The following is a 23,294-nucleotide window of genomic DNA, read 5'->3' as shown; positions in this document are numbered from 1 at the left end:
GGGTGGGCAATGGACCCCATAAACCCTCCATAGGTGGGCAATGGACCCCATAGACCCTCCATAGGTGGGCAATGGGCCCCATAAACCCTCCATGGGTGGGCAATGGACCCCATAAACCCTCCGTAGGTGGGCAATGGACCCCATAGACCCTCCATAGATGGGCAATGGACCCCATAAACCCTCCATGGGTGGGCGATGGACCCCATAAACCCTCCATAGGTGGGCAATGGACCCCATAAACCCTCCATAGGTGGGCAATGGACCCCATTCTCCTTCACAGAACCCATTCCCACCTATCAGGAGGGAAACCCTACAACAAGGACCCATTTAACCCAATGGGGGGGGGAAGGGTAGGGGGGGGGAGGGACCACCATACCCAACGTGCACCACAGACCCCATAACCCCCACCCCAAAAGGAAGGGAACCCAGGTCTCCATCACTCACCATGCCGGAGCTGCAGAGCTCAGCCCTCCTCAGAAGGCTCCCAGTTTATGTAGCAGCCAAAGGGGGTGGCTCCAGCCAATGGGATGTGGGTTCCACCCCCCAATTACCCCTCCATCCCCCCCCCAACCCCCAAAGCCACCCCCACTGGTCCCCATGGAGGGGGTGGTTCCTGGGGGCACGTTGGTCTTTGGGGCAGAGATAAGATCTGGGGCTGGGTGGATTTGGGTCAGAGCTGGCGCCAGTGGGGCGGCAAGGGGGGGGGGGGTGTTGGTGTTGGGGGTGGCTGGTCTGTGGTCTGTCCATCCATCCCTCTGTCTGTCCATCCATCCCTCTGTCTGTCCATCCCTCTGTCTGCCCATGCCCTATGTCCATCCATCCATCCATCCATCCATCCATCCATCCATCCATCCATCCATCCATCCATCCCTTCATCCACCCACCAGACCATCCCCCCATCCCTCCAACAAGCCTTTCCTCTGCTCATCCCTCCATCCCCCCACCCCCCACCCCATTCCCCCCTGCTCCTCCTCCCCTTCATCCCCATCCACCCCACGACCCCTCCATCCATCTCTCCTCCCGTTTCCCTCTCAGTCTCTTTGTAGACCCTCTTTACCACCCATCCCTCCACGCATCTTCCCATCCATTGACCATCCCATCTCTCCATTGATCCCTCACTCCATCTTTCCATCCATCCTTCTCTCTGTCTACTCAGCTCCCCAACAATCCATTCCTCTGCTGACCCCTCTGTCCATCTGTTCCTCCCCTCCATCCATCCATCCATCCATCCATCCATCCATCCATCCATCCATCCGTCCGTCCGTCCGTCCATCCATCCATCCATCCGTCCGTCCGTCCGTCCATCCATCCAACTTTCCATCCATCCCTCCATCCATCCATCATCCATCCATCCATCCATCCATCCATCCCTCCATCCATCCATCCATCCATCCATCCATCCTCATCCATCCATCCATCCATCCATCCATCCATCCATCCATCCATCCGTCCATCCACCCATCCATCCATCCATCCATCCATCCATCCTCATCCATTTATCCTCATCCATCCTCATCCATCCAACTTCATCCATTCGTCCATCCATCCATCCATCCATCCATCCATCCATCCATCCATCCATCCATCCATCCATCCATCCATCCATCCATCATCCATCCATCCTCATCCATCATCCAACCTCTTCCTTCCTTCCTTCCTTCCTTCCTTCCTTCCTTCCTTCCTTCCTTCCTTCCTTCCTTCCTTCCTTCCTTCCTTCCTTCCTTCCTTCCTTCCTTCCTTCCTTCCTTCCTTCCTTCCTTCCTTCCTTCCTTCCTTCCTTCCTTCCTTCCTTCCTTCCTTCCTTCCTTCCTTCCTTCCTTCCTTCCTTCCTTCCTTCCTTCCTTCCTTCCTTCATCCATCCCCATCATCCCCCATCCCATCCCTCCATCCCTCTGTCCCACCACCCCCCTCCACTCCCCACTCCCCCCACCCCCACTCCCTCCTCATCCACCCCATAGACCCCCATTCCCACCCTCCCAGCCCCCTTAGGACCCATATGGCCGGTCCCGATGTGGGGCAGGGCCGTGTTTGGGGACGTTTGGGTCCCTCTGCTCTCCTGCTCCAGATAATTGGGGACTCGAAGGAGCCTTTTGTTCTCTGGAACAATAGATATGGAGGAAGGGGGGTGGGGGGTTGGGGGGGGGGTTGGACCCAGTGGGGCTGTGGGGAAGGTGGGTGGGGGTCCAAATCATTATGGATCCGTCAGCTGCATGGCTATGGGGGGGGGGAGCCTGGATCCATCAGGAAGGACCCCCCCCCCAAAATAAACCCCTAAATGACCCCCTCAAGGAACCCCCCCACCCATCACCCCATAGGGACCCATATATGAGGTCACCCCTTCCTGCTTCCCATCTTCCCCCCCCATAGCACCCCATAAGCACCAACGTGTCACCCCCTCCCCACATCAATACATCCTTTAGGGAAGGGGAGGGTCTTATCCCCAATCTCCTTTTACTTTTAGGGACCCCAATATGGGGGCAGGTCCTTCCCACCCCCTTGGGGACCCCCCCAAGGGGACCCAGAAGACCCTCCCCACCCAGAGACATGGGGACCCCCTCCTCAAACCCCCATTGATTCTTAGGACTTAAGGACTATGGGGGGGATGTGAGGGGGGGAGGGGGTTAAGAACAACCCCCCACCCCCCAAGGTGTCCCCATGAGGTTATGGGTCAGCCCCACCTTCGTCAGCGCTAATTGCTGTGCAAATGAACATAGCAGCACCGGGGCATGATGGCCCAGAGATCCCTTAACGAGGGGGTCTGGATGCTGGGATCCCCCTCCCCATTATCCCCATAGAGGGGTTGGGGTGTTATCTGGGTAGGATTTGGGGGGGGGGCGTGTAAGGTGAATTGGGGGGTGGTCCCTGGGATGATCTTCAGGGGGTCCTGGTGTGGTTTTGGGGTTTCATGGGGGGGCTTCGGGGGTCCTAAAGAGGTTGAGGGTGATCTTCAGGAGGTCTTGATGTGGTTTTGGGGTCTCATGGGGGAGTTGGGGGGTCCTAAAGAGGTTGGGGGGGTCCCTGGATGATCTTCAGGGGGTCTTGATGTGGTTCTGGGGGGTCACTGGGGGGGATTGGGGGGTCCTAAAGAGGTTGAGGGTGATCTTCAGGGGGTCTTGATGTGGTTTTGGGGTTTCATGGGGGGGAATTGGGGGAACCTAAAGAGGTTGGGGGGTCCCTGGGACAATCTTCAGGGGGTCCTGGTGTGGTTTCAGGGTCTCACGGGGGAGTTGGGGGTCCTAAAGAGGTTGATGGGATCCCTGGGATGATCTTCAGGGGGTCCTGGTGTGGTTTTGGGGGGTCACTGGGGGGTGGTTGGGGGATCTTAAAGAGGTTGGGGGGGGGGTCCTTGGGATGATCTCTGGGGGTCCTGATGTGGTTTTGGGGTTTCATGGGGGGGTGTGAGGGGTCCTAAAGAGGATGGGGGGTCCCTGGGATGATCTTCAGGGGGTCTTGGTGTGGTTTTGGGGGCTCATGTGGGGGGAGGTTGGGGGGTCCTTGATGTGATTTGGGGGGGGTACGAAGTGTTTTTGAGGGGTTTCTTGTTGGGGGATGTTGGGGGTCCATGGAAGGTTGGGGTGAACCCTGGGGTGGGTTCTGGGGGGTCCTTGGAGCAATTTGGGGGTCCCAGGACAGATATTGGGGGTCGTTGAGGAGATGGGGGGGAGGGGGAAGGGTCCCTAGGGGGGATCCTGGGGGTCTCAAGGGGGCTTGGAAGGGTTGTTTGGAAGGGGGTTGGGGGGGGGCTTGTTGGGGTCTGGGGGCTCTTAAGGGCGAGGGGGCTCAATGGGGTGTTTGGGGGGGGGGGTCCTTGGAGCCAATACCCCCAAGTATCCAAATACCCCCCAAAATATCCCAAATTCCCCCCAAAATATCCCAAATTCCCCCCCAAATACCCCAATACTCCAATGTGCCCCAAATACCCCAATACCCCCCAATACCCCAATGCCCCCCAAAATACCCCAATACCCCCCAATACCCCAATACCCCCAATACACCAGTGTGCCCCAAATACCCCAATAACCCCAATAACCCCCAAATACCCCAATGCCTCCAAAACACCCCAAATTCCCCCCAAAATATCCCAATACCCCCCATATACCTCAAATACCCCCCAGTACCCCAATATGCCCCAAATACCCCAATAACCCCAATACCCCCCAAATACCCCAATTCTCCCCAATACTCCAATACCCCCAAACACCCCATTATCCCTCAAATACCCCAAAACACCCCAAAACACCCCAAATTTGCAATTGCTCTCCCGTTTGCAATTGCAACTGAGCTTTCTCTTGCAATTGCATTCGTATTTGCATTTACTTCTGTGTTTGCAATTGCATTTTCCTTTGCACTCCCAGTTGCATTTGCACTCACGTTTGCTTTTGCATTTGCATGCGGGAAACCATTGCACTGTTTGCATTTGCACCACGTTTAACCATTGCACTTTTTGCATTTGCACCACCTTTAACCATTGCACCTTTTGCATTTGCACCACGTTTAACCATTGCACTTTTTGCATTTGCACCACCTTTAACCATTGCACTTTTTGCATTTGCACCACCTTTAACCATTGCACTTTTTGCATTTGCACCACGTTTAACCATTGCACTTTTTGCATTTGCACCACCTTAACCATTGCACTTTTTGCATTTGCACCACGTTTAACCATTGCACTTTTTGCACTTGCACCACCTTTAACCATTGCACTTTTTGCATTTGCACCACGTTAAACCATTGCACTTTTTGCATTTGCACCACCTTTAACCATTGCACTTTTTGCATTTGCACCACGTTTAACCATTGCACTTTTTGCACTTGCACCACCTTTAACCATTGCACTTTTTGCATTTGCACCACGTTTAACCATTGCACTTTTTGCATTTGCACCACCTTTAACCATTGCACTTTTTGCATTTGCACCACCTTTAACCATTGCACTTTTTGCATTTGCACCACCTTTAACCATTGCACTTTTTGCATTTGCACCACCTTTAACCATTGCACTTTTTGCATTTGCACCACGTTTAACCATTGCACTTTTTGCATTTGCACCACCTTTAACCATTGCACTTTTTGCATTTGCACCACCTTTAACCATTGCACTTTTTGCATTTGCACCACGTTTAACCATTGCACTTTTTGCACTTGCACCACCTTTAACCATTGCACTTTTTGCATTTGCACCACGTTTAACCATTGCACTTTTTGCATTTGCACCACCTTTAACCATTGCACTTTTTGCATTTGCACCACATTTAACCATTGCACTTTTTGCATTTGCACCACGTTTAACCATTGCACTTTTTGCATTTGCACCACGTTTAGCCATTGCACTTTTTGCATTTGCACCATGTTTAACCATTGCACTTTTTGCATTTGCACCACCTTTAACCATTGCACTTTTTGCATTTGCACCACGTTTAACCATTGCACTTTTTGCATTTGCACCACCTTTAACCATTGCACTTTTTGCACTTGCACCTCGTTTAACCATTGCACTTTTTGCATTTGCACATTTAACCATTGCACTTTTTGCATTTGCATCACATTTTAGCATTGCACTTTTTGCATTTGCACCATGTTTAACCATTGCACTTTTTGCATTTGCACCATGTTTAACCATTGCACTTTTTGCATTTGCACCATGTTTAACCATTGCACCTTTTGCATTTGCACCACCTTTAACCATTGCACTTTTTGCATTTGCACCACCTTTAACCATTGCACTTTTTGCACTTACATCACTGCAATGTCTTGCTGTTGCAGCAGGTGGAGGCATTGCACTTTTGCATTTGCTCCAGGGTGCAGACGATTGGTCTCCGCTCTGTTTGCATTTGCAACCCGTCTGTTTGCAGCAGGTGGGAGCGTTGCTACGTTTGCTTTTGCAAGGCCTGAATTCTGCTGCTTTCTTGCTCGGCTCCAAAAGTTGCACCACAAAGTGGAGCTCAGGTGGAGGTTTTGCACAAAATACAATAAAATACATATAAAAATATATATATAAATAATATACATATAAAATAAACATATAAAAATAATAAAATACAATAAAAATAATAAAAAGTGTTTTTTTTTCCTTTGCAAAACTCGCGTAATAATAAAAAAGTGGGTTTTTGCAAAACTTGCTGCAAAAAAAACCAGGTTATTTTGCAAAACTTGCAGCAAAAAAGTGGGGTTTTTTTGCAAAATGTGCAGTAAAAAAGTTGGAGTTTTGCAGAAGTTGATGCAACAAAAACAAAGAAAAAAGGAAAAAGTGGCAGTTTTGCAAATGTTGCAGTAGGAAGCGGGAGTTTTTGCAAAAGTGGCCTCCAAAAAAAAAGGATTTTTGCATGGATTCTGGGTAAAAGAAAGTGGGAGTTTTGCAAAAATCACAAGGAAAAATTGGGAGTTTTGCAGAAATTGCAGCAGAAAAAAAAAGGACTTTTGCATGAATTTTGGGGTGAAAGAAAGTGGGATTATTTTGCAAAAAAGATGCACCAAAAAAGTGAGATTTTGCAAGAAGTTGTAGGAACAAAAGTGGGATTTTTTTTTCGTAAAAGTTGCAGCAAAAAAGTGAGAATTTTGCAAAAATCAAAGCAAAACAAGTGGGGAATTTTGCAAAAAAAAATCACGGCGAAGCTCAAGAGCTTTGTAGAAATTGCAGCAGAAATAAAAGGATTTTTCTTGCAATAATTCCAGCTAAAAGGAAGTGGGAGTTTTGCAAAAAAAAAAAAAAAAAAAAAAGTGCAGCTAAAAAGTGGGAGTTTTGCAAAGGTTGCTGCAAAAAAGAAAGGTTTTTTTTTGTTTTTGTTTTTGTTTTTTTGCAGAAGAAAGTGAGATTTTTTTTGCAAACAGATGCAACAGAGAAGCGGGATTTTTGCAAAAAGAAGGGACATGCATCAAAAAAGCAGGATTATTTTGCAGAAGATGCATTAAAATAAAGGGAGGAAATAGAACAAAAATGAGGACTTTTGCATGAATTCCAGGTCAAACAAAACGGGGCTTTTTGCAAAAGTCGCAGCAAAACAACTTTGTTTCCCACCCCCACTTTTGCATGGTCTCCCCACCCCGCCCTGCTCTCTTCCTGCTTGCAGGGCCTTGCAAAATGCAAACACATCTCGGGTTGATGCAAACACAGCTCGGGTTGGTGCAAACAAACACATCTCGGGTTGGTGCAAACACATCTCGGGTTGGTGCAAACACATCTCGGGTTGGTGCAAACACATCTCGGGTTGGTGCAAACACATCTCGGGTTGGTGCAAACACAGCTCGGGTTGATGCAAACACATCTCGTGTTGCAAAACCCCTCCGGGCTTTGCTCCAACCACCGTCCAGGAAATGCAACCCTCCCACGCTTTGCTTCCCACTCCTTTGCTTTGCTTTTGCAATGGGAGAAATGAATTGAATGTACTAAGGGGGGGGGATGAGGGGGGACACTCGATCTTGCTTTGCCCTGCAGGCAAATAAACGGAGCAGAGGGGGAAGATTTGCACAATCCGGGATGTTTCGGGTCAGTTCAGAGCGTGGGTTTGCAAAGTGCATGGATGGGGTTCTTTGTTTTTTGTGTTTTTGTTTTGTTTTTTTTTTTTTTTGCTGGGGAGTTGAAAGGTTCAACTGCTTTGCTGTTGTGCTGGGCCTTGCTTTGCATTGATGTTCCCTTTTTGCTTTGAGTTGCTTTCCTGTTGCACTTTGCTTTGCATTGCCTTGTGTTGCTTTGCAGTGCGCCTTTGCTTTGCAGTACCCCTTTGCTTTGCATTGCTTTGCATTGCTTTGCATTGCTTTGCATTGCTTTGCATTGCTTTGCAGTACCCCTTTGCTTTGCATTGCTTTGCATTGCTTTGCATTGCTTTGCATTGCTTTGCATTGCTTTGCATTGCTTTGCATTGCTTTGCATTGCTTTGCAGTACCCCTTTGCTTTGCATTGCTTTGTATTGCTTTCCATTGCTTTGCATTGCTTTGCAGAGCACCTTTGCTTTGCATTGCTTTGCATTGCTTTGCATTGCCTTGCATTGCTTTGCACTGCTTTGCATGGCCTTGCATTGCTTTGCATGGCTTTGCATTGCTTTGCAGTGCACCTTTGCTTTGCATTGCTTTGCATTGCTTTGCATTGCCTTGCATTGCTGTGCAGTGTGCCTTTGCTTTGCATTGCTTTGCACGGCTTTGCATTGCTTTGCAGTACCCCTTTGCTTTGCATTGCCTTGCATTGCTTTGCAGTGCACCTTTGCTTTGCAGTGCACCTTTGCTTTGCAGTACCCCTTTGCTTTGCATTGCTTTGCTTTGCTTTGCATTGCTTTGCATTGCTTTGCATTGCTTTGCTTTGCATTGTCAATTTGCATTGCAGTACCCCTTTGCTTTGCATTGCTTTGCATTGCTTTGCATTGCAGCGTCCTTTGACTTTCCTTTGCACTGACCCCTCATTTTGCATTGCAATGCATTTTGCTTTGCATTGCATTTCCCCCTCCCCCTTTGCTTTGCATTGCATGGTATTGCACTTCCCCCCTTTGCTTTGCATTGCAATTCCCCCCTTTGCTTTGCATTGCAATGCCTCTTTTTGGGGTAAAAAACCACCATTTCCCACTTTTGCATCCCCTGAACGGAGCTGAGGGTGCAAATCATCTTCTTAAACTATGCATATATTAAGATAATGAAGAAATTAACAGTTAATTAACAAAATTAAAGAGATAGAGACATATCTTGGCTCTATAGGAATGAAGGGGGGGAAAGGTGTCGAATGGGCCATAATTATAAATATACACATAAATCAATAGGGAAAAACAAAGGGAAAGATGGGAGCAAAAGATGAAAAAGAGCAAAAAACACCCCAAAAAAGCCACCAAAAAATGGTTAAAATATAAAAATAAAACCGAGTTTTATTGCTTTACCCAACAGCAGAGGCAGCGCCGTTCGTGGAGGCATCCAATGGGAATAAAGGGAGGGGATTTTTGGGGTGAAAAGAGGTGGGATTGGGGTCAGACGGCCTTGATTTCTTCTCAGCAGCATCAGTGGGTCCCGCCAGGATGAAATCAGCCCCAAAACCCCCATTTTTCTCCTCAATTTGGGGTCGGATCGAGGCCTTCGTATCCGCTTCAATGATGCAAGTCTAGAGGTCCATCACAGGGCCCCATTGGGCCAACCCTCCATAGGCTAAAGGTTAATGAGTGCTAATTGATGCAGGTGATAATTAGGAGAGGTGTGTGGGCTCCTCTTGCATCCGTCCCCCATCATGGCATCCTTATGGGGCAGGATAGACGGGAGCTTCCACTTCCATCCTTATGGGGTTGGGGACCCGGCTGGAAGAGAGGAGAGGAGATGGGGAGGAAGGGCTGGACCCTCCTCATCCTCATCCATAGGGGGAAGGGGGGGTTGGGTGTCCATATAGGAACGTGGTTTGATGGTATTGTGTTTTATGGGGTTCATTCTATAGGTAAAATGCTTTATAGGGCCCAAAATGGGAGCGTGGTTTGATGGTATTGTGTTTTATGGGGTTCATTCTATAGGTAAAATGCTTTATAGGGCCCAAAATGGGAGCGTGGTTTGATGGTATTGTGTTTTATGAGGCTCATTCTATAGGTAAAATGCTTTATAGGGCCCAAAATGGGAGCGTGGTTTGATGGTATTGTGTTTTATGGGGTTCATTCTACCCATATCTATAGGTAAAATGTTTTATAGGCCCCAAAATGTGATTCCTGCTCAGGACTGGCCCGATAGCCTCCAGGATTGGCCCCATAGCCTCCAGGATTGGCCTAATATTTGGCAAAAAAACCCTAAAATTTGTCAAGAACCCCTAAAATTTGGTAAAAAGACCCCTAATATTATGCAAAATCCCCCTAATATTTGTCAAGATCCCCTAATATTGAGCAAAAAAAACCCTTAATATTAGGCAAAATCACTGAATATTAGGCAAAATCACCTGATATTTGGTAAAAAGAACCCTGATATTGGGCAAAAACCCCCAGACATTGGGCAAAACCCGCAGATATTGGGCAAACCCCCCTAATATTTGTCAAAATCCCCCAATATTTGGTCAAAATCTCTTAATATCAGGCAAGATTTCCCTTCCTTTCTCCCAATGAAACGGCCCCGCATCACCCCATTTCCTCCCCTTCCACCCAATCCCCATTCCCCAATTAATTACTTGTGGATATCGTTAAGCGTAATTAATTAACCCCAACCATCCCAGCAATGGAAAATCCACTTACCAGAACAACCTCCTTTTGCTTTTGTGCCTCAATCGCTGTGGATGAAACCAGACAAGATGGAGGATTCCCATTGACCCCATTGAGTCCTCTCCCACCCCAATACCCCATAGATACGCTTCCCTACCCTTTTTCCTTAAAAAAGGGTGAAAAACCATCAAAACCAGCCCATTTTTAAAGGAGGATTCTCCATCTTTCCTCACCATCCAGCAAAATCCTTGGCTTTCCACGCGTCCACCACCTCGGCGATGCTCGGAGCCACGCGGCCATTGGGCAACATCAAGTCGTCCTCCATGTCCCCATTGAAGTTACCGCATGGGGCACAGAGTTTGTTGACCAGAGAGGCCTTGACAGTCAACGTCACCTCCCCAATGGGGCTGAATTGAACCTCCAGGCCTGAGATGTGGGAGATGGTGACGTTCCCTGCCTTCATATCCATGGAAACGGCTTCGGATATCGGGGTTGGGGGGCGGGTAAAGAGGCCGTTCACCTGAATGGGGGGAAAAAGAGCAAAAATGGGTGGAAAACAGCAAAAATCAGTCAAAATGAAACCCCAAAAAGGCAACCCTGATGTGTATCTTGAAGTCAATCAACGAAGTACGTTGGGTTGTGGCCATTGGCATGACCTTATAGTTGACCATTGGCATGACCCTATAAGCAAGCATTGGTGTGATCCTATAGGCGACCATTGGCATGACCCTATAGGTGACCATTGGCATGACCCTATAGGCGACCATTGGCATGACCCTATAGGCGACCATTGGCATGATCCTATAAACAACCATTGGCATGACCCCAAATGGAGACCCTCAATCTCTACCCCAAATGGAGACCTTCAATCTCTACCCCAAATGGAGACCTCCAACCTCCACCCTAAATGGAGACCTTCAACTTCTCAAAAGACCTCCATCCTCATCCTGAAGGAGTGATTTCTGCCCAAAATCTCCAGTTTTTCACCCAAAAGACAAGCAACCTTGCATACACAAGAGAACAAGGCCCCCCACCCACTCCCCCTCCCCAAATTTTTAGCTCCTTAAACTCAGGCCCCGTCCGTTGTGGGGCAGGCCTGGCTCACCCAAACCTCCATGTTGTTATTGATGGTGATGAAAGCTTCTCTGAAGAAGACAAAGACAGACACAGCAGCTGGGATCCCATCGTCCCGACACTCGCTGACCTCCACCACCACCTTAAACCAGTGGGCCGACCTCTCGTCGCAGAGGGCGGCCATTTTGTAGGTACCGCTATGGGGCAGCTTTCCTCCCACCCCATCGAAGGTGGTCATGGAGGCTCCGGGGGAGATCAGACAACGTCCCTCCTCCTTCAGGCATTGCTGTGTCCCATCCTGAGCCACGCAGATCTCATTGGGGGGACAACGGGTGGGCTGGCAGCTGAGACCCTGCGATGGGTGGCAGTGGCATCTCATGGTGCAGTTGTTGGAGGTGATGGTCTCACCCGCCTGAAAAGGGAGAAATCTGAGGTTAATTTGTGCTTTGTCCCTGTTTTGAAAGGGGAAAGAGGTCCCAGGTGCAGGTTGAAGTGTTCAACCTCTACCCCAAAAGGAGAATCTTCAATCTATGCCCCAAAAGGAGAACCTTTAATCTCTACCCCAAAATGAGACCTTCAATCTCTACCCCAAAAGGAGACCTTTAACCTCTACCCCAAAATGAGACCTTCAATCTATGCCCCAAAAGGAGAACCTTCAGTCTCTACCCCAAAAGGAGACCTTCAATCTATGCCCCAAAAGGAGACCTTCAATCTCTACCCCAAAAGGAGACCTTTAATCTCTACCCTAAAAGGAGACCTTCAATCTCTTCCCTAAAAGGAGACCTTCAATCTCTACCCCAAAAGGAGAACCTTCAGTCTCTACCCCAAAAGGAGACCTTCAATCTATGCCCCAAAAGGAGAACCTTTAATCTCTACCCCAAAATGAGACTTTCAATCTATGCCCCAAAAGGAGTCCTTCAAAGGTCTAGAGGATCAAAACTGGCATTTTAGGGTGCCGTTAATTGCAGGATTTTAGAGGTTTCTCCCTAAAATGAAACTACAGTCCACCACATTGAGTTTCATTGACTCCGTGGGACATCCAACTCCATTGAAGATGCCCCAAATACGGGACAACCCACAGCACCAAAGACCCCAAACCCATCACATCAAGTTGATGGGCCAACCCACCCTATAAAGGATCGTGTCCCCAAATCCATCACATCATTGAGATGGGATATTCAGTCTCATCAAGGATTTACACTCCAAATCCATCACATCAAGTTGATGGGCCAACCCACCCTATAAAGGATCGTGTCCCCATATCCACATCATTGAGATCCCATCAAGGTTTGTGCCCCCAAATCCATCACACCACCAAGACAGGACAACACTGAGCCCCCAAACCCAATAATATGGGACACCATTCATCGAACACCAAGCCCCCAAACCCACCATATCAATACAAGACAACCTTCACCATCCACAACCAACCCTACCCCATATAATTTACTTCCATGAGATGGGACGACCCCCACCCTATATATTTCCTACCCCAAACCTTATGGGACAACCTCACCTTGAGGTACATCCCCTGGTGGACGCATCCACATCGCTCCAGGGACACACAAGAGCCGCCATCGAAGAGGAACCCATCGTCGCATTGACAGCCCTCGAAGCACGGCCAGCTGCACGGCGTGGGCACGGAGAGGCTGGCACAGGTGAAGTCACAAGTGCGGGTGCAGAGCTCGTAGTGGCTGTGGGGTGGGCAGGAGAGGGCTGGGAAATAAGGAGAAAATGGGTGTTTTTGATGGTTTAACCCCATTTGGGTGATGGGGAACCACCCAGTTTGAGAGCCATGGGCTCGGGTACGTGGTAGGTTTGGGCTGTGGGGTATGGAGAAGGTCTGTGAGTGTTTATGGGCTTATTTTTGTGGGTTTAGGGGAAGATTTGAAAGCATTTTGGGTTGATCTGAAAGCATTTCTGGGTTATTTTGTGCATTTTGGGGCAATATTGGGGTATTTTGGGTGATCTTGTGGATTTGGGGATAATCTCATGGATTTGGGAATAATCTCATGGATTTGGGAATAATCTCATGGATTTTGGAATAATTGCTTGGATTTTGGGATAATCTCATGGATTTAGGGATAATCTTGTGGATTTGGGAATAATCTCATGGATTTTGGGATAATCTCTTGGATTTTGGGATAATCTCGTGGATTTTGGGATAATCACATGGATTTTGTGGATGATTTAAGGACAAAGAAGCGATGCACAATTTGACACTGACAATTCACGCCACATCTTGGCCCAAATACCCAATATTTACCCCCAAAACAGTGACGACAACACCACAAAAGGCCCCCAGCTGCAAAACGTCGCTGCAGGGAAAGATGGATCAAGAGGAAAAACGGGACCCCGGCGTTTCTCTGGGGGGTATTTTGGGGATATTTTGGGCCACTTACGGCAAAAGTCCGCCCTCCTCCATCCTCCAATCTCAGCACCAGCAGCTTGGCAAGCAGCGGCGTAGGCTTGCAGGCTGTGGCACAGAGCATCCCGCGCCCCATTGGCTGCACAAACATCATGGAGGCAATGCTGGAAATACTGCACCGGGTTCACCCTATGGTGGCACAACCCGAACGGCCCCGTTGGGTGGGTGATGATGCCGCATTCATCCCCGCTGCCATAGGGAGCAATGGCAGCAGCATCGCATGACGGACACGGCTTCCCATTGCAACCCTCGGTGCAACCTCCATCAGCTGAAGGGGTCTTCCAAGAGGTGACAAATTCCTCCGTGCTTTTAGCAGAGGATCCATCGGGGAGCAGGAAATCATCACCGGGATCCCCATTGAAGTTGCCCCCTAAGCCACACACACGACCCCTGTATGCATTGGGGATGGTGACCAGCAAATAGGTGGCTGCATTGTAGAGCAGACGGAGGCCTGAGGTTGTTTGCAAGACGAGGTTGGTCCCCTCTTGTCCAATGTGGAGCTTCTGGTCCTCCAGCACCAGCGGCAACGTGAAATGCTCACCGTCCACCTGCAGAGTGGGATTGGTGCAAGGGGTTGTGCACCCAAATGGCAGCAGTGCGTGGTTTTGCATGCACGTGTTGCAATGCTGCAAGCTTTGCACGCCACAGGATGCGATAGGGAGGTTCTGCATGCATGCATGCATGCACCAGGGGATGCTCTTTGCAAGCACCGGGGGATATTTGCACACATGCATGCACCTGGAGATGTATTGCAAGCATGGGTGCAGCAGAGATTCTACATGCACACATGCATGCACCTGGAGATGTATTGCAAGCATGGGTGCAGCAGAGATTCTACATGCACACACGCATGCTGCACCCATGCATGTAACAGAAGACCTTTTGCAAGCATGGGTGCAGCAGAGAGATTCCACATGCACACACGCATGCATGAGGGGGGCACTTTTTGCAAGTATGGGTGCAATGAAGAGGTTCTACACGCACACACGCATGCAGCAGGGTATTTTTGCACACATGCAACGCAGCCCTTTGCTCCTGACTCACCATCACCTCCCAGTGCCGCCCTTGCTCCATGCTGACCGTGTGCCCGTAGATGCTCACCGTCACCTTCTTCACCAGCGCCACGTCTCCCTGCCCCCCACCATCGTGCTCCAGCAGCACCGTGAAGTTGGCCAACCCACGCTGAGCTCTGCAGACCTTGGCCAGCACGTAGCTGCAGGAACCCCTCAAATCAAAGGCTCGACCATCAAAGGTCACATAATGGGGGTCCCCAGACACCACCAAGCGCCCGTAGCCAGCAGGGTGACAGCCCAGCACCCCGTCCTGCACCCTGCACTCCTCGTGGGCGCCGCAGGATGCTGCCCTGCACTCCGTCACCCCTCCAGCTTTGCAGATGCATTGCTCGTAGCACGAGGGGTAGAACTCTGCTCCCTTCTTGTAATAGAGGCCGTTGTGTTCGCAGCCGCAGTCGGAGGCCAGGACGCATTTGGAGCCGCTCAGGATGAAGCCCACGTCGCAGAAGCAGCCCTCGGTGCATGGGGCTGATGTGCAGCCTTCAGGGAGGGCGTGGGGCCGGCAGGTGGGAGGGCAGGCAGCGCCGCAGAGCTCATAGTGAGCGTGGGGTGGGCAGACGGGGGCTGCGAGGGGAGAGAAAAGGGGATGGGGGGCAAGAAAAGGGGGGGGAGGTGAGTTATAGGGGAAAAGGAGGGGGGGAAGGGGGTGTTGGGGAGGAAAAGGGGGAGAGGGAAAGGGATTGTGAAGAAATGGGGGAAAATAAGGGAGTGTGTGGGGAAAAGGAAAGTGGGAAAATATAAGGGAAGAGGAGAGGGAAGTGGGAAAATATAAGGGGAAAGGAGAAGGAAGTGGGAAAATATAAGGGAAAAGGAGAGGAAAATGGGAAAATATAAGGGAAAAGGAGAGGAAAATGGGAAAATATAAGGGAAGAGGAGAGGAAAAGGGGAATTGTGGAGAGAAAGAGGGGAAAAGTGTGGAACTGAGGGGAAAAAGAGAGAAAAAGGGGGAATTGTGGAGAAGATATGGGGAAAAGGAAGGTGTTTTCAAGAAGAGGAAATAAGAATAAGGGAATCCATAGGGAGAAGCAGGATTAAAAGGGAACTGTATAGGTGGAGTAGGAAAGGAGGGGATAGGGCAGATCAGTGGGGAATAAACCTGATTTTAGGGGCAGTTTGGGATCCCATAACCCTTCACTTGAGCCCTGAGAAGGCTTAAAAGGAGAGGATAGGACAATTCATTGGGGAAATAAACCCGATTTAGGGGCAGTTTGGGATCGTGTATCCAAGGGGATGGCGTTGAGCTCAAACCCTTTAATTACTGCCCCTAAAAAGGGTCGGGGTGGGAAAATCCCCCCACTCACCACAGAAGGACGGCGTCCTCCACTGCCCCACAGCGGCCCCGTTGCTTTGGCACTCAGTCATATAAGCAGCCACCGCTTTGCAGATGACGTCCCTCCGTCCTTTGTACTGACATGCATCAAAAGCACAGTCCTCCAGGAAGGGCCCTGGGTCAACAACACGGTGACAGTCCCGGAAGGGTCCCCTGCTGGCCCCAATGACCCCACAATACTCATCACCGCGGTAGGGTCTCTTCTGCTCTTCGCCACACGTCGGGCAATCCCCAACGCAACGCGCTGAGCAACCGGGGACATCCTTGATCTTCCAACTATCAGCAAAGCGGATTTCATCCTCAATTTGCTTCCCGTCGTGGGAAATGAAGTCGTCGTTGGGGTCACCGTTGGCGTTGCCACAAAGGCCGCAGATGGAACCAGCGTAGGTGTCGGGGATGATGACGCGGGCGTAGCTGTACCAATCAAAGCTGACCCGTAAACCAAAGGAGGTGCGGATGAAACCGTGGACGCCGCTGTGGTAGAGCTCATAGTGGTCCTTGCGGGTGAATGGGAGCTCCACAAAGGCCCCGTTGAGCTGGGGGCATAAAGGGGGGCCAGGATTATGGGGGAAGTTGGGGGGTCAGTAGTGAGGATTATGGGGGAGGTTGGGGGGTTGGGAGTGAGGATTATGGGGGAGGTTGGGGGGTCGGGAGTGAGGATTATGGGGGAGGTTGGGGGGTTGGGAGTGAGGATTATGGGGGAGGTTGGGGGGTCGGGAGTGAGGATTATGGGGGAGGTTGGGGGGTTGGGAGTGAGGATTATGGGGGAGGTTGGGGGGTCAGTAGTGAGGATTATGGGGGAGGTTGGGGGGTCGGGAGTGAGGATTATGGGGGGGGATGAGTTGGGGGAATGGGTTGACAAAAGGGTTGGGGATGGTCTCTGTGTGTTGGGTGGGTTTGAGGGGCTCTTCCAGAGTGTTTTGGAGGTGGAATGTTGATGGGAAAAGAGGGTTTGGGGTGATGTTTTGGGAATCCTTTGCACCAGGAAGGTCTTATGGCCAATGCAGGTGGATTAAGACTTGGGGGTCTTTGGTGGGGAGGGTTTTCTGTGGGTTGGTCTCTTTGGAAACGTTTTGGAGATGGGAAATGGTTGGGAAAAAGGCAATTTGGGGGCAGTTCTTTGGTAATCCTTTGCATCAGGGTCATGGTTAGGGTCAGGTTAGGGTTAGGGTTAGGGTTAAGGTTAGGGTTAGGGTTAGGGTAAGGGTTAGACTGCCTTTAGGGCCCACCTACCTTCACCTTCTTCGGGTGCTCCTGGCTCATGCTGATGACATCCCCATACACCTCCATGGTGACGGTCTTGGTGAAGGAAACCGCTTTGCTGCCCCTGTTGTTGTTCTCCACGGTGACATTGAAGGGGATGAGAGTCGGGTCGGATGAGCAGAGGGCAGCAAACTGGTAGATGCAGGTCCCTTGGAAGTCGTACTTTCTCCCATCAAATGTGGTGTAATGGGGGTCGCCCGTCCCGATGCAGGTGGAGGTTTTGGTTGCTCGGCGGCGTGGGGGGCTTCTGTCCACTGTGCATTTCTCATTGGGTGCACAGGACTGTTTGCCATCCGTTTGGATCCCTGGATTCAGGTAATGTGGGTTTATGGGACAAGAAAAAAGGCCAACACAACCCTTCACATCTGATGGAGAATCAATTGGTCCCTACAAGCAACTCAGAGTCTCCAAAATACCCCACAGGGGCAACTTTTGGGAAAAACTCTGTGTTATTCTGCATGTTATAGACATTTGAAGTCAAACAACGTGGATTTTGGGGCGGTTTGGCACAAAAAGACCAACACAACTCCTCCCCAACACAACACATTGGCTTGGGCAATGCCTACAAGCAACAAGTTGGCACAAACCCCTTTTTTCTCCCCCCAAAATGCTCCAGAACCACCCATGGAAGCTCACCTTGTCCCTCTGTGCCCTCCACCGTGTCCTGCAGCGTTTCTTCCTCTTTCCAATCCTCTTGACATGAAGGATCTCTCCAGCTCTCAGCCCAATCTATCGCATCAATGGCCACGGTGCCATCGGGACGTTTCATCTCATCCTCCCCATCCTCATTGAAGTTCCCACAGAGCCCACAGGTGGCCCCGAAATAACTGCTGGGCACAGCCACCATGATGGCCCAGTCCTCGTCGTAGGTCACCTGCAGCCCAAAATCTGTTTGCAGGATGATCCTGCCTTCGTTTTGGGAGATCTGGATTTTCCCATTCTGCAGGTTGGCCGGCAGGGTGATGGGTTGGTTGTTGACCTCAAAACGAAGGAGAAAAAAACTACATTTCAGCTTTTCTTCTCTTAAGCAAAAGTATTCGGTTCCAAAAATCATCATTTTTCGATTCTTCCCCAAAGAAGGCCCAAAGCTTCCATAGAAATAAGGGAAAGAAGTGAAGCAGCACAGGAAAACCTGTGCATGGAGAAACCTCATCTCACCCCAGAAAACCGGCCTTTCTTCTTCTTTTTCTTCTTCCCTTCACCTTCCTTTTCTTTGTCTTCCTTTTCCTTTTCTCTTCCTTTTCTCTTTTTCTTTTCCTTCTCCTTTTCGCTTTCCCTTCCCCTTTTTTTTCTTTATCCTTTCGTTTTCTCTCTCTTTTCCTTTTCCTCTTCCTCTTCTTTTTCCTTTCCCTTTTCATCCCCTTTCCCTTTTCCCTTTGCCTTTCCCTCTCCCTTTTCCTTTTCTTTTCCCTTTTCCTTTTCCTTTTCCTTCCCCTTTCCCTCTTCCTTTCCCTTTTCTCTTTCTCTTTTTTCCTTTTCCTCTTTCCTTTCCCCCTTTTCTATCATTTTCCTTTTCTCTTTTCCTTTTCTGTTTCCTCTTTTCCCTTTTCTCTTTTCCCTTTCCCTTTCCATTTATTTTTTATCATTCCCCCTTTTCCCTTTCCTTTTCCTTTCCTTACATCTATTTCCACCCTACGACCCCAACTGGCACAGTTCCCCACCAAAATACCTCCACACCATGCAGAGAAACCCACCTGGATTCTTCCACCCTCTCCCATCTGGATGGAGATATTGTACCCGTGCACGAGGACATTTGTCAGCCACTCCCTGAGATCTCCTTCGCTCTTCTTCTCCTCCACCACAAATGGAACGAGGGTGGGATCAGCACCGCAATACTTGGCAATGGTGTAGGTGCAACCACCCCGGATATCCACATCCATCCCATCAAAGGTGTGATACTGCAGGGACCGTGACCCCATGCACGTCCCCATGTAGTCGTGGACGCACAATGCTTCCCCCTTCTCCATTCTGCAGCTTTCCTTCGCACGGCATTGCGTGTTCCGGCACGGATCTGGGAGAAATCAGGCACCATTCGTGGCCAGACCTGTTTGTCTGACACATTCAGACCTGGGGGAATGGGTTATTTGGGGAGGGATGGGTTATTTGGGGGGGTTATTTGGAGGGGGATGGGTTATTTGGAAGGGGTGGGTTATTTGGGGGGATAGGGGGAAGTTATTTGGAGGGGAATGGGTTACTTGGAGAGGGGTGGATTATTTGAAGGGGACGGGTTATTTGGGGGGGTTATTTAGATAGGGATGGGTTATTTGGAGGGGGTTATGGGTTGTTTGGAGGGGATGAGTTATTTAGTGGGGTTATTTGGATGGGGATGGTTTATTTGGAGGAGAATGGACTGGGGTTGGACTAGAAGATCTCTAGAGTTCCCTTCCAACCCCTACAATTCTGTGATTAATTGGAGGGGGATGCATTTATTTACCATAAATCCCCTCCTAAACCTGCTGGTTGATGTTATCCCCTCTCAGAGCTACCAGCCCTTGAAATATGAGAGAAAACCCAAATTTCAGCACAAAGAGATCATTTTTAGCTTACTTCTGCAGATGCTGCAGGGATGGAAAGGGAATGGCAGAGACACCCGACTCAGAGGAATCCATTTTGATGTGGTTTCGCCCCGTGCCACCGCCCCATTTTTGACACAGAAGGGAAAGGAGAGGTGGGGGTGGGTGTGGGGCACTCACCACTATCACACACTGCCATCAGCCCATAGGATTTCTGCTCCCGGATCCCCATGCTGAGCACCCCGAAAGGGGACGTCTTGTGTTCCAATGTATGGACAGCAAACTGACTACCCAAGCTTTGCCTTGCCCATGAATACTCCGTGCCCAGGATGGGCACCCACATGGTGTTTCCTAAGGGTGTTTTGTTGAGCATTATCCCAGCCACCTCTGAGGTCTTGGCTATCAGCAGGACGTAATTCTCATAACCCTCCAGAGCGAAGACGTTGTGGGAGAGGCAATAGCTGGAGACATCTGGGATGGTCATAAAAAACGGGTCGTAAGTGATGGAGCCTTTGTTACCTCCATCACCAAAATAAATGACCTGGATGCCAGCGTTAGCAGAGAGGTACAACGTATGTGGGGCTTGGAGTCCATAGAGCGTTGAGCGATCGGCCCGGAGATCCCGAGCAGATTTAGTCATCCCATGTTGAGATTCCACATGTGTGCGTTGGGATGTGGAGACATAGACTATATCAGACTGAGTATCAAAAGGCAACGGGGGCACAATGAAGGTGTTACCCCAGCTGGAAATGGGTTGGAGCTGCTCTACTAAATGGTCACATTGGGTGAGTCTTGCCACGCACGTGTGGCCGGTGAAGACGGCCACTGGTTTTTGTGCCACGACGCGGGTGCCGGACATATCTGCTGGGCTTTGGAGCTGGGCTGCTTGGAAAGGCTTGAGTTGAATGGGGAGCACGGAGCCACGAGGGTAAGATTGGCCTTGATACGTCACGGTGCCTTTGAGATGCACCTCAACAGTGGTGGGTTCATCCCACGCGACCACAGTGAATTCACCGTAGCGGTCGGTGCCAACGTTGGGTGTCACGATCTGGTATTCAGTGCCCCAGCTGTGTAAGGGGTAGACCACGGTGGAATCCACCGAGGTGGGTTTCTCATTGATGGCCACCAAGGAGATGGGGTTGTTGGCCTTCACCACCACCGTGTTCTCAAAGGTTTTGCTCCCCACCATCTCCGCTTGGGGCGGGATCTTCACCAGGACGGTTTGACCCGTGGTCACTTGTACCGTCATCCTCAAACCTGGTTTCTTCATGGAGATAGTGACGGATGTGAAGGGGGAATAACCTCTGATGAGCAGCTTGAAGTCGCTGTTGAGGGTCTGCTGCAAGCCGTTCTGCATGAAGGACACCACAAACTCTTTGCCCAGGTGGTGTGCGGCTGACGTGGCCACGTTGGGGTAATGAAGGACACCTATGGAAGTGAAGGGAAGGGGGAGATTCGCCATCAGATCAGCTGTGGTGACCTGAGATGGGGAATCAGAGTCAAGTTGGACTTCAGGGACAACCTGGTTTGATCTCGATTGGGTAGAAGGTCAGTTTGGAGGGAGAAATGTTGGTTTGGGGGGATTGGATCATAGGATTTGATGGGTTCTCAATATCTGGGGGGATATCCCATAGGAGAAATGTTGGTTTGGGGGGATCAGATCATTGGATTTGATGGGTTCTCAATATCTGGGGGGATATCCCATAGGAGAAATGTTGGTTTGGGGGGATAAGATCATTGGATTTGATGGGTTCTCAATATTTGGAGGGATATCCCATAGGAGAAATGTTGGTTTGGGGGGATCAGATCATTGGATTTGATGGGTTTTCAATATTTGGAGGGATATCAGGTGGGAAAAGCCTGATAAGGGGGTAATATTCACTCTTCCCCGTCATGCCATAGGACGAGTGAGTGAGATGAGTTCCCTTGGACTGAAAAATCAGATTTTAAGGTGATTTTGGGAGGGATTGGACCGGTTATGGCACAGCCCTCCAACCCCACTTAACTCACCCCATAAGACAATAGTCCATCCCCATAGAATTACATGGGATTTCCTCCATCCTGGGCTGTCAGCCATGGGTTCTTCAGCTGTAGAAGATCAGAAATCGTTGCAAACCACCAAATCTTCCAAATCTTAAACTCACCTTTCTGTGCAGCCCTAAAGTCTGGGATTTATTGCACTTTCTTTCCTCTTTTTGAAGTGCATTTTTGGGAAAATCAGTCAATTATACCCCAAAAATGTGTTGTTTGGGTTTGGCTTCCCTTCCCCTTCCCCTCTCCTCCTCTTCCCTTCCCCTTCCCCTCTCCTCCTCTTCCCCTTCCCCTTCCCCTCTCTCTTATCCCCAGAATCTGCTTTTCTTTGGCATTTCCACGTACCCCCCCAATTTGAACCCCCCTTCGCCCCCACCCACTTCACATCTCCATGGAAACTGACCCAATTCACCACAGTTTCCTCCAAAATTCAAACCCAGCTTTGAGCACTTCTTTGGTTCCCCCCCCTTTCCTCCCTTTTCCCTTTTGTACTTTTCCCCCTTTTCTCTTTCCCATCTTTTTCCCTTTTCACCTTCCTCTTTTTCCCTTTTCCTCTTCATCCTTTTCCCTCTTTCCTCCCTGCATTTTCTTTCCCCATTTCCCCCTTTTTTCCCTTCCCCCCCTTTCCCCTTTTTCCTTTCTCCCTCTCTCCTTTTCCTTCCCCCCTTTTCCCCCTCCATCCCTTTCCTCACTTCCTCTTCCCTTCTTTTCCCCTTTTCCTCGTTCTTTCTTTTTCCTTTCCTTCTTTTCCTTCCCTTCTTCCCTCCCTTCCCTCCCCCTCCCCCCCAACATTCACTTTTTCCCTTTAAAATTAAACCACTTTGACCATTTCCCCAACCTTTTCCCATCTTCTCTCCCCTTCCCATCATCATTTCCCCCCACTCCCCAATTTTCTCCCCCCACCCCCCTTTCCCTTTCATTCATTTTAACCCTTTCATTTCCCCCTTTTCCTCGTTTCCCCCCCTTTTCCTCCCCAAAAAAATCATCCTGGGATGGTTTTAATTCAATTCCATCCATGGATGCAGAGATGAGGGACGTCAGTAGAAATCCCTGCTGTGTTTTCTGCTTTGCCAGCAAACAAAAACATGAAATATCAAACAGAGCACCTTACCTGATCCCGAATCCTATCTGGGTGCCCCCAAAACGCTCCTTTTTGTCCCCAAATCCTGACAGCAAATGACAAAAGTAACCCGGGGAAAAAGGGTAAAAGAAAACAGAAGGGCAGACGACCCCCAGGGAACGTCCCCACCCAAAGGTTTGACATCATGTTTGGCGAGAAGGGAGGTGAAAGTTGGGAAGGAAACGGGTTGGATGGGAGGCTGCAGATTGATGTAATCACACCCAAAAATACTTATATTTACACATAATAGTAAGTGATGATAACAATAACAACAGCAGGAGTCTGATTTGATAAAGAAACAAGGAAAGATGGGGGGAGGGGAA

General features: G+C 49.7%; 1 protein-coding gene and 1 long non-coding RNA gene across 2 annotated transcripts; one reads left to right on the top strand and one right to left on the bottom strand.

Moving 5' to 3' along the window:
• The first annotated feature begins 7,400 nt into the window (after positions 1–7,400).
• Positions 7,401–10,734, top strand: LOC146751580 (uncharacterized). The gene is made up of 2 exons (XR_014941349.1): positions 7,401–7,483; positions 10,380–10,734. It is a non-coding gene; the product is annotated as an uncharacterized LOC146751580 (long non-coding RNA).
• On the bottom strand, positions 8,818–23,098 carry LOC107307095 (IgGFc-binding protein-like). Its single transcript, XM_085533998.1, has 13 exons — positions 22,963–23,098; positions 21,831–21,908; positions 20,001–21,248; positions 19,002–19,318; positions 17,944–18,286; positions 17,278–17,612; positions 16,016–16,580; positions 14,686–15,278; positions 13,616–14,189; positions 12,730–12,929; positions 11,245–11,625; positions 10,373–10,659; positions 8,818–9,263 (listed from the first exon to the last, which is right to left on the bottom strand). The coding sequence occupies exons 2-13, from the start codon at positions 21,895–21,897 to the stop codon at positions 9,206–9,208; spliced, it is 4,968 nt and encodes a 1,655-aa protein (XP_085390124.1). The 5' UTR covers positions 21,898–21,908; positions 22,963–23,098; the 3' UTR covers positions 8,818–9,205.
• Positions 23,099–23,294: the final 196 nt, after the last annotated feature.

This window comes from Coturnix japonica, unplaced genomic scaffold, assembly GCF_054131305.1.
Source record: "Coturnix japonica strain WE unplaced genomic scaffold, WE-NBRP24 Scf073, whole genome shotgun sequence".
Classification (NCBI taxonomy): Eukaryota; Metazoa; Chordata; class Aves; order Galliformes; family Phasianidae; genus Coturnix; species Coturnix japonica.
The sequence above is the reverse complement of the archived record's forward strand: the minus strand, read 5'-3'. Positions and strand labels throughout refer to the sequence as shown.

Bases quoted from the DNA above. Each gene is read 5' to 3' on its own strand.
- LOC107307095 (XM_085533998.1), bottom strand. From the start codon at position 21,897: ATGGCTGACAGCCCAGGATGGAGGAAATCCCATGTAATTCTATGGGGA. The intron at 19,319-20,000 runs GTGAGTGCCCCA...GATTTCTCCCAG, and splicing joins GATGGCAGTGTGTGATAGTG to ATCCGTGCCGGAACACGCAA. The intron at 9,264-10,372 runs GTGAGGAAAGAT...CCTCTCTTCCAG, and splicing joins GCCAAGGATTTTGCTGGATG to CCGGGTCCCCAACCCCATAA.